The sequence below is a fragment of the Biomphalaria glabrata genome, chromosome 11 (assembly GCF_947242115.1).
Source record: "Biomphalaria glabrata chromosome 11, xgBioGlab47.1, whole genome shotgun sequence".
Taxonomy (NCBI): domain Eukaryota; kingdom Metazoa; phylum Mollusca; class Gastropoda; family Planorbidae; genus Biomphalaria; species Biomphalaria glabrata.
Genome location: NC_074721.1, coordinates 41549139 through 41561005, shown reverse-complemented (window position 1 = coordinate 41561005; position 11867 = coordinate 41549139). Strand labels below are relative to the sequence as shown.

Sequence of the window (11867 nt, the reverse complement as noted above, 5' to 3'; positions counted from 1 at the left end):
AAATACAATACAATAGTATGTTCTAATATTTTTCTGTTTGTTTTTGTCTTTTAGCGCCTCTTAATAGCCATATTAGTGTTAATTAAAAGGTGGTGGTTAATTGATTGAAAAGACATTTGATAGACCAGATTTGAATCGACTGGGATGGTCACTTTTAAAGTTGAGTTCCGAGTAAGTTGTCGTCAATAAAATGCTGTAAACCAGTGATTCCCAAACTTTTTGCCTAACGGAACACTTCCCTTATTTTGAGTATTTACTGGAACACTCTGTATATTTTTAGAGTGGTTAAAAATTCACGTGTGGCATTCTAGTTAGTCATTCCAGTAGTTCGCGGAAAACCTATTCAGGCCTCTCCGTAACTTGTTTCCCTGAAACACAGTTTGGGAATCACTGTTGCAAAGAAATAGTTATTAGTATCACGGGCAATTATCCCCTGAGTGAAATTGTTACCGAACGTCGTAGGAATTTGTCATCATTTGGGGCCCGGGGGGGTTGGGGTTGACCTCTTTGGGGCCACCTGCATTTTCCGTAATATTTAATATTTAATGTAAAAAAAAAACTAATTTGGCGGGCCCCCTCTAGTAGGGGCCCGGGAGGATTTTCAAATTCTTCCCTTCCCTCCCCCGACCCTAGCAACGCCTCTGTTCGCGGGACATATCCTTAGACAAGACGAAACATGTTTACCATGGAGGCTTTAAAAAAAAATCGCAAGCGAAAACATGGCATAGCACCTTCTTAGAAGACCTCAAATTCGTGGGCTGAGAAGAGGCTGTGGAAGTCGCCTATGACCAGTCCCTGTGAAGAGAGGTTCCCAAGCCGAACGTCGAGGGAAGAGCCAAATCTAATTAAGTAATTAATTTTTTTTTTTTAGGTCTTTGGAGGCGCGGTGGCTGAGGGGCAAAGAGCTTGGCATTCGTTGGTCTCGGGTTTGAATCCTGGTGAAGACTGGGTTTTTTTACTTTCAGGATTTATAGGGCGCCTCTGATTCTTATTACTTTAGTCTAACTATAAAATTTGATTTCATTATTAGGGGCAATATTTATCGGAGCCTATTTTCAGAACTTGAATGAAGTTGATCTAGTCTAGATCTAGTCTAGAATCTAGATGTCCATGTAATGAAAGTACCAATATAGAATTGCACAATTTTTGCATTGCCCGCTGTCCTAACTGGCAGCATCCTTCGTGCACCTGAATGTGACAAAATTATGGGTTCGATTACCAGTTAGCGGCACCCTAAAGGGGAATAGACGCGTTTAGTTTTGTGTGGTCTGTGTGTCCGTCCGTCCGTCCCGTTTAGAATGTTTTGTGTGTGTGTGTGTTGTTTTTTTTTTCTTGATGGTTTGAATAAGAGATTGACCCTTTACATAACAATTACATCTATTATATAACTATTATATGACAATAGTTAAGCCTGGTTCACATTGAACTTCTTTCACCTATCCCTTGGTGTGCTGGCACCACACAAGATCTGTCAACCTTCTTTCTCCATTCTTCTCTGTCATTTTCCTTTGTTAGAATATCATTCTGATATTCTTTCTGAGAATATTGAAACCTGCCTTTTTACATGCCTGGGTGGACCACTTCGGAGGCCGATGTTGAGTTTGTGTTTTCACACAAACTCTCTTTGTAACCTTGTTTTAATTTAATTTTATTTCCAGATGTATAAAGTAGGTTTATCTTTCAAAAAATTGTATTGCTTAATGTTTTTATTGTTGGGGTCTTCAAAAATGGGCAAAAAATGATCATTATTTTTAGAGTATACACCAATCTCCACGCACTTACTCCAGGCACAACATGATAAGGTATATCCCAAGAAAGCTTACATGAGAAAAAGCACATAGCCATGGTTACCTTGGTCAGTAGGATATAAATAAATCCCATAGGGTTGGTGTTCTAATAATGAATGGATCACTAGTTATAAATGGGTTAATAATATTGTTTACATAACATCTGAAGACCTTCAGTATGTGTGTGTGTTATATAATGAGAATGAATGTGCCGGAGGTTATTCTATTCTGTCTATCCAACTATAGAATAAAGTGAACTTTCAGATATAAGCCAATCATGTAACGTTGCAGTGAGAATACCAAATGTATAAATAGACATTCTCATTTGCTACATTGTAGTTGTTAACTAGAAATGCTACACTTAATAACCATAAACAACGCCAACGCTATAAACCAAGATTGGTGAGTCAATTTTTTTACACACTTTATGAATACAATTGACACGCAAATATTAGATCATTCACTCACTTAGCAAAGGGGAATCATTCTAGGTTTTCTTGTAAAGTTTTAAGCAATGTCAACAGTAGTATTCTCTTTTATGTAAAACAAATTTCCTCCAGAACAATAAATATTTTTATTATTACTTTTCTTATTAACTCTTTCTCTCCGTAATAATTTATCCCATTCTGGTGGAATCAACGCTGTTATTGTCAGTTAGGAGAGAAAGAGTTAAAATATTCTCTCAAATAAATATAATACTAATAATGGCTATGCCTTCGATTCCGAAGATTAAGGATGAATGCAGTGTTTCAGATGCCTATGCAAATCCAGTTTGCGACCTGCTTGTTTTTTTGCATCTCATGCAGACAAAGCCGTTGTCCGTCGGCGATCTATATCAGTTTTCTTTCCGTCTTCTGCGCCTGTGTCTTCAAAAATGTTTTTCTTTAAGTTTCAGAAGTTTGTCCTGCAGCCTTTGCGAGAGCTCATTAGCTCTCTCTTTCTGCTGCCAGCTACTTTCCTCTATTCTAGTGAGGGCGAAATGACGCCTGCTTTAATCTTTATAGCACTTAAAGGGAGGTGCCTCTGTTACGCCGTTGTTCTTTAAGCTCGCCAAAGAAGATCGCCTTTGGCATGAGATCGTCTCCCGTGAGGGATGAATAAATGTCCAACCGCAATACTAAATGTGTTATTGTAATGAAACAACAGATGAGGCCATTCATTTTGATAGAAGATTTTGTATATGACAACACCCAAGTTATAACGCAGGGCCAAACAAGCTTTTGTTTGACGGAATGATGTTTACATTGTCAGTGTTAAGACACTTAGTTTAGTTTAGAAACGCACTATAGCAGACTGACTTTGAACGCGACATTTTCTAGTGACGACACAGGCATTGGTTTAGAGATTAGTATTGTGGACTTTTAGCACAGTTACTGCTAGGCTCTTGAAGGGATAACATCGATTTAATGACAGACTCGACTGTGGTCCATTCTGTATTAAAGTTCGTCATTCTAATTTCATCTCGAGTGAACTTAGTTATTGTGCTTCGATCCTGTTCCTTACTTTTATGCTGTCTCGTAGCGGAGTATGTCTTATAACTCGCACAAGTAATACACATTACAAGATACTCAAGCATCCAGGATCATCAAGGTACTTTAGAAATATTTCAAGTATAACGTATATACATACCTACGTTACACAGATAAAATGCTATTACAGCATGGAATGGGTTGCCTGAGTCAGTTAAGAAAACCAATGATTTGGCAGAATTTAAGTCACTGGTTAACATGCATGACTAGATTTTTGAAGTAACGTCTGTATTATATAAGATAAGAAGCGTGGTCGAGAGGCCAAGTGCGCTTGAACTTAGCTTGTCTTGGCTACCTAGAAGGGGGCTCGAGGTTCGACACCCGACTCGGGCAGAGTTGTGTTTACTGAGCGCCTAAAGGCAGCACGGAAAACCAACTCCTCCCCTGCCTGGTCCACAAATGAGATTGGACCAAAGCGCTCTGAGCATGCTATAAGCATGAAAGTAGCGCTATATAAAAGCTATAAATATATAAGATAAGATGAGATGAAATAAATAATATATTACAATTAGCATGAATATAACAGAGCCATGTTTATATCTTTTCAGGTTATATCTGTCAGAAAGTAGAACCACCAGGTACTTTGTCATTATATGTTTCTAATGATTTTTACAAAGCCTATATCAACTCACTCTGTCTGGTAAAAGTTTCAACACGTTTTATCTCTAGCTTTCCATTACCAGATCAAGTTGAAACTTTGCACAATGAATCATTGTTCCTAGTTCCTAACAAAACATGAATCAATTTTAAAAAAGCTAATTAATTAATAAAACAGTGGTAATAAACTAATTTTTTTTTTATATCGAAAATAGAAAATAAATCTAATAGTATTGAGAATTATATGTTGAGATCTTCCCCCTTTAATTTTTTTTTTCAGTTCGCTTGTTTGTTTTTTATATCCAATACTGCTGGAAGTTAGTAAGTTTTTATTTTAACTTTTAACTTTTAAGAAATGAAATAATAGATGTTCTCTTAATTTCCAGTGTTAATACAGTCCAGCAGTTACACATCATCTATATACACAACATCTGACAGATCAACAGTCTTATATTCTAGTTTCCCACCATCATCGACAATTAAGAAAACTGCTACAATATCAACAGTTTTATATTCTAGTTTTCCACCGTCATCGCCAATGAAGGAACCTGCTACCATACCAACAGTCTTATATTCTAGTTTCCCACCATCATCGCCAATTAAGGAACCTGCTACCATATCAACAGTCTTATATTCTAGTTTCCCACCATCATCGCCAATTAAGGAACCTGCTACCATATCAACAGTCTTATATTCTAGTTTCCCACCAACATCGCCAATTAAGGAACCTGCTACCATATCAACAGTCTTATATTCTAGTTTCCCACCATCATCGCCAATGAAGGAACCTGCTACCATATCAACAGTCTTATATTCTAGTTTATCGTCGTTGCCAATAAAAGAATCTGCTACCGTATCAACAGTTATTTACTCTAGTTTTACATTATCATCAATAAAGGAAATCTTTACCGGATCAACTGTTGTTTACTATGGTTACCTATCATCAACGGTCTACGCTACTGCTACTCTATCATCCATCCTCTCAGACTTCCCAGCAGCACTACTACACGAACCAGCTACAAAATCAACAGTCCTCTCAGACTTCCCAGCAACACTGCTACACGAACCAGCTACCATATCAACAGTCCTCTCAGACTTCCCAGCAGCACTACTACACGAACCAGCTACCATATCAACAGTCCTCTTAGACTTCCCAGCAGCACTGCTACACGAACCAGCTACCCTATCATCAATCCACTCAGACTTCCCAGCAGCACTGCTACACGAACCAGCTACCATATCAACAGTCCTCTTAGACTTCCCAGCAGCACTACTACACGAACCAGCTACACTATCATCAATCCTCTCAGACTTCCAAGCAGCACTGCTACACGAACCAGCTACAAAATCAACAGTCCTCTCAGACTTCCCAGCAGCACTGCTACATGAACCAGCTACCATATCAACAGTCCTCTCAGACTTCCCAGCAGCACTGCTACACGAACCAGCTACCATATCAACAGTCCTCTCAGACTTCCCAGCAGCACTGCTACACGAACCAGCTACAAAATCAACAGTCCTCTCAGACTTCCCAGCAGCACTGCTACACGAACCAGCTACCATATCAACAGTCCTCTTAGACTTCCCAGCAGCACTGCTACACGAACCAGCTACCATATCAACAGTCCTCTCAGACTTCCCAGCAGCACTGCTACACGAACCAGCTACAAAATCAACAGTCCTCTTAGACTTCCCAGCAGCACTGCTACACGAACCAGCTACCATATCAACAGTCCTCTCAGACTTCCCAGCAGCACTGCTACACGAACCAGCTACAAAATCAACAGTCCTCTTAGACTTCCCAGCAGCACTGCTACACGAACCAGCTACCATATCAACAGTCCTCTCAGACTTCCCAGCAGCACTGCTACACGAACCAGCTACAAAATCAACAGTCCTCTTAGACTTCCCAGCAGCACTGCTACACGAACCAGCTACAAAATTAACAGTCCTCTCAGACTTCCCAGCAACACAGCTAAACGAACCAGCTACCATATCAACAGTCCTCTCAGACTTCCCATCAGCACTGCTACACGAACCAGCTACAATATCAACAGTCCTCTCAGACTTCCCAGCAGCACTACTACACGAACCAGCTACCATATCAACAGTCCTCTCAGACTTCCCAGCAGCACTGCTACACGAACCAGCTACCCTATCATCAATCCTTTCAGACTTCCCAGCAACACTGCTACACGAACCAGCTACCCTATCATCAATCCTTTTAGACTTCACAGCAACACAGCTAAACGAACCAGCTACCATATCAACAGTCCTCTCAGACTTCCCAGCAGCACTGCTACACGAACCAGCTACCAGATCAACAGTCCTCTCAGACTTCCCAGCAACACAGCTAAACGAACCAGCTACCCTATCAACAGTCCTCTCAGATTTCCCAGCAGCACTGCTACACGAACCAGCTACAAAATCAACAGTCCTCTTAGACTTCCCAGCAGCACTGCTACACGAACCAGCTACCATATCAACAGTCCTCTCAGACTTCCCAGCAGCACTGCTACACGAACCAGCTACAAAATCAACAGTCCTCTTAGACTTCCCAGCAGCACTGCTACACGAACCAGCTACCATATCAACAGTCCTCTCAGACTTCCCAGCAGCACTGCTACACGAACCAGCTACCATATCAACAGTCCTCTTAGACTTCCCAGCAGCACTGCTACACGAACCAGCTACCCTATCATCAATCCTTTCAGACTTCCCAGCAACACTGCTACACGAACCAGCTACCCTATCATCAATCCTTTTAGACTTCACAGCAACACAGCTAAAGGAACCAGCTACCATATCAACAGTCCTCTCAGACTTCCCAGCAGCACTGCTACACGAACCAGCTACCAGATCAACAGTCCTCTCAGACTTCCCAGCAACACAGCTAAACGAACCAGCTACCCTATCAACAGTCCTCTCAGATTTCCCAGCAGCACTGCTACACGAACCAGCTACCAGATCAACAGTCCTCTCAGACTTCCCAGCAACACAGCTAAACGAACCAGCTACCATATCAACAGTCCTCTCAGACTTCCCAGCAACACAGCTAAACGAACCAGCTACCAGATCAACAGTCCTTTCAGACCTCCCAGCAACACAGCTAAACGAACCAGCTACCCTATCAACAATCCTTTACTCCAGTTACACGTCCACACCATTAATCGCACCATCTGAATTGTTATCGAGTTTAGCACTAGCACTAGACACAGCAATGTCTTACTCTACTGCCTTGTCTAGTCCATCTTCTGACGTGGAAGCTTTGTCTACAACAGCCCCAGTGGCAACGTTCACCAATACGAGCCCCAAATCACCACACCACCCCTCGGAACAAAGTTACACTTATCTGTGCTCATGTCAGTGTAGTAATTACACAAGAGCGAAAGACGCTCTAACAAACTCTCAGACTGAAGAGCTCGTACATTCAATTCAATTCAATCTTCTACTCAATGAAAAGGTAATACACTTTATATAATAATAATAATAAAATAATAATAATAATAATAATAATGAATTTTGTTTCCTTTTAACGAAACTCGACCCTGTCAGTGCCAGAGAATGAATACTCATTCGTTTCTAACATAATAATAATAATAACAATTACTATTATTATGTTAAAAACGACCTAATACTCATTCTCTGGCGCTGCCAGAGTCGAGTTTGGTTAGTTAAGTAAAGTTCCCCTTTCACACCTTGCTATCTAAATAGCAGAACAGATGATGTAAATGTTTTCTGTTTCTGTGGCCGACGGTTAACGAGTCTGTCATGTGGCCAGCGCAACGACCAACTTTTGTCAGGTACCCATTAGAGCTGGGTGGACTCAGAGGTGCCCAAAGATCCTGAATTTCTAAATTCCAGTTTTCACCAGGATTCGACCCCCGGTTCGAAAGCCTAGCGCTCTACCGCCCGGCCACCCAGCCTCCATGAGGTACGATAGAGAGAAACAAAATTCATTGTAGCCCCTTTTACAGTGTCCACTGAGAAAAATTTTTTTTTGGTGAGGTGGCAGGTCTACAAAAGTACCGCCCTCTGACAGGCAAATAAAATGTTCTTAGAGATGTTAAGTACCCTGAAGGTATCTGTGAGGTCAGTTGTCATTATCCCTTCAGTTGAAATTATTATTATTATTATTACTGTTATTATTGTTGACTGACTTTTGGCCCTCTTTAACGACTATGGCTCCTCTCGTAGGACAAGCAAGGAATGCCTGGACACTATTTGTAGCCGGAACGATGTTCCCCACACAGCAGTCCCCCCCCCCCACACACTCTACGCAGTTATGTGTGTCCAAAGGGCACAGGTTGGGATCAGTAGCGTAGCAAGTTCTGTAAATAGAAAGCTTTTTGGTTTATCCGGCGTACAAAAAAAATAAAAGCAGTGTTAATAAGCAATATGGATGGCTGCCTGGTCGTGCGGTTTGCGCGCTGGACTGTCGTTCAGATTTATCGATGGTCCAGGGTTCAAACCCTGCCCGCTCCCATCCCCCGTCGTCCTGAGGGAGGTTTGGACTAGGAAGTAATTATCTTCAACTTTGAAGGAACATCCGAAACATGTAAAACATTTTACATACATATTTTTTAAAAGGTAGAATGTAATTTTCGTCCGCATTTTTTAGAACTGCTGAATCAAATTTTGCAAGATCCATTTTCAGGCACAAAATAATTGATAAATTAACATGTAGCAAGCATTAGACGTTTACCCTTCACCCTATAAATTTAAACCTATTTAACAACGGGCAACTAACTAGCGGCAATAAAGAAGATTTGGTAGGAAGATTAATATATATAATAGGAATTTATATTTTTTAAAAAATGTACTTTTGTGTTTCAGAATTTGTCTGCCGTCATTAGGAAATTGTCGTCAGTTCCGGATCATCGACCGTCTGCTAAGGTTTTGGGAAGTATTGGCGTCTTGGTACTAACGGCGGTAGCCTGTGGTCTGGTAGCCCTAGACTGTTCTCGCTATTTCAGATGGCTTAGCAGAAGGAAGTCTTTAGCCGTTAAGGTGCAACCCGCAACCTAAAGATGACGTCACACTGGAATCTCGCTTGTCGAGAACTTCATCGAGAAATTCAGCGAAAGATTTTTATGCGCAACAACTTTTCTAGAGAGTTAAAGTAACTCCAGAGAATAGACTTGGTCCTTTTTTCAAGTTGGGATAGAGAGAAGAGAGATAGTGTTAGTGTGAGTAGAAGAGAATGAGAAAGAGAAAAAGAGAGAAAGAAAAAGAGAGAAAAAGAGAAAGGAAAAAGAGCATGACATAAAAATACAGAGCGAGATAGAAGGAGAAGAAGAGAGAGAAGAAAAAGAGAGAGCGAGAGAAGGAGAGAAAGAGACAGTAAAGACAGTGAGTGAAAGAAAAAAGAGGGAGAGAAAGAGTGAACTAGAGAAGAGGAGAGAGAGGGGGAGAGAAAGAGAAGAGCTAGAGAGAGAAGAAAGAAAAGTTAAAAAAAGAAAGAATCAACTAAAGATGGAGATAGTGTGTGGTATTATAATCACACAATGTAGGCATTAGAAGAATGCTGTCTCCTACTATAACCATATCAACCATGTGTTGTACTAACAGAGACGGCCTCCATTAGTCACAAAGCGACAAAAGATCATCTCATAAAAATTGAAATGAATGACCTGGGTGCTGGCTGAGCTTGGAACGGTGTCGACCGCACAGCAGTTCCTCCACCCCTGCTCTACGCCGCCTTTGTATCCACATGCGGTGCTGAGTGGCATTAGCCGCATGATCCTGAATTGTATCTTCTTGTTTTTAATTAATATAATTATATTTGAAAGCCGGGAGGTGGGGTTGTCTACGAGGATCTGATTTATGAATTTGTGAACATGTACTATTTACATAAGATTTTTACTAAATTATTAAATTTTTACTACCTTTACTATTTTAACTGTGAAAAGACCTTGATTTTAATGATTTAACTGTATAGAATTTAGCCCTTGTTATGTGAAGGGAGAGTGATCCTTAAAGGATTACGGGCACGACATGGCCTAAATTGTGCCGATGTGCCTAAACTCAAACTCTATATTTGAAAGAATTTTATTATACCTAGAGTTCCTATCTTGGTGACATTGTTAATTTATTTTTGTAGCATTCAATTTACCTCCATTGTTTTGTCTTATTCAGTTTTGTTTATTACACCCAACTCACTGGATCTGTCTATATGACAATTAATAAATGTCATATTAAATGTCACATCTGTGTGTCTAATGTCACGCTTGAGAGCACACAATCAGCTCACCTATTCTATATAAAGTTTGTCAAACTAAAAGTGTTCTACCGTAAACATATTATTTCCCTTGAATTAATGAACACTAGTGTTTAGAAACTCCAAGTGTCTCCAAGCCATGAGAAGACAATGCATAATAAAGCTTCTTGTTTACACTTCTCTAGGGCAGGCATGTAAAACTCATTAAGGTGTATGTGCCACATAAAAAACTTACTATGACCTGAGGGGCCGCAGCCAAAAATCAGTCGCCAAAACGGCCTACTAGTTTTATGTAATTAGAAACAATACAATAGAATACAATAATGAATGGCATACCTGTCCCTTAGTTAGCTTATTTTGTAGTACTAATAATTATAAATTACTATGATTACGCATTATATCATATATCCTGATGCTTGACATTCTTTCTGGGATACAAGTTTATTAATATCGGGTGGAAGTTTGTTTGACACTTTCATCAATGATGACAAATTTTGATAATATAACCTCGAGCGGTGAGGTGCTTTTGTAGCTAAAATTATGGGAAAGAACTGCTCACAGAGATCAGTGCTTCCAAACATAGCTAGAATTCGGGCTGCAAATTTCCGCAATTCAACGTCCTTACAGGAACTCTAAAATTTTGACATAGCCACTTCTATCTACTTCGCTTTCAACAAAGATCCAGACTGCTTTTCTATCAGCTCTAGTTGCACATTATAGCAGCATTTTCAGAAGCAAATACAAACAACGAAAATTCTTGCTCGTATGAAACGAAGCCACGAAAACGGTCATTGAAAGCATCTACACTATTCCAGGTGTAAGACATATTTACCAAATGTCGCAACCGTATTTAATCTTTTTAGTTCCTGACACGTTGAGAAGTGAACAAGATTTTCTATTCATATTTGGTTTATCTACAGTCGTAATTTTGCTTGAAAGCACTTCACATGATCACACGCAGTTGTGACAATTTTGTCTTTAATTTGAAATTTCAAATTCAAGTCTTGCAGGTGACCGCAGTGAGATCAACTGTAAATGCAAAATCCTGAACCCATTCGTCAGTTTGGAAATGTTCAACAGGTTCACCTTTTATGTTCAGAAACAATACATTTTCTTCACGCAGAGCAAAAAATCTTAGCTTTAACGACACACTCCTACATAAAATCACATTTATTAAATGATTTGCTATGGCTTGCAATTAAATTTGACAAAATGTAGCTTGTTTTCACTGCAGACTCATTCTCGTTGTTCAGCTTAACAAATACTTGTTACAATTCAAGTAGCTTGTTATCTCTTATTTTCCAGCGTAATAGTCTAACATTATTGTGATAATTTTTGAGGTGACCAAGCGGGCCGCATGCAAAGTGGTCGCGGTCGCATGCGGCCCCTGAACGCCGTGTTTGACATGCCTGCTCTAAGGTCTTTGACGTGTAGACAACGGCACAATCTGTATTAGCTTCTGTCAGTCATTGTGTTTGTATTTCACTTTACATTCTAGAATTCTTAAAAACAACATTTTTCTTACATGTAGAAACTAACGTTTGTAAGAAAATTCACAAAATTAATTTTAGCTTCTATTTTAAAAGGGATATTTGGAATAAAACCATATTTAACAATATATGTCTATTTATGCTAATTAAGGCAACCAAATGTTATAACTTAAATTTCAAGGGAGAGAACTGAGGCTAAATAATAAGATGTTACATGACGATAAACTGACATTTAGACATGTAA

The 11867-nt window shown here is 39.7% G+C and overlaps 1 protein-coding gene across 1 annotated transcript; it reads left to right on the top strand.

Moving 5' to 3' along the window:
* The first annotated feature begins 3868 nt into the window (after positions 1-3868).
* Positions 3869-9339, top strand: LOC129928987 (mucin-6-like). The gene is made up of 3 exons (XM_056045606.1): positions 3869-3894; positions 4300-7376; positions 8750-9339. Exons 2-3 carry the CDS (start codon positions 4452-4454, stop codon positions 8939-8941), a joined length of 3117 nt encoding a protein of 1038 aa, XP_055901581.1. The 5' UTR covers positions 3869-3894; positions 4300-4451; the 3' UTR covers positions 8942-9339.
* Positions 9340-11867: the final 2528 nt, after the last annotated feature.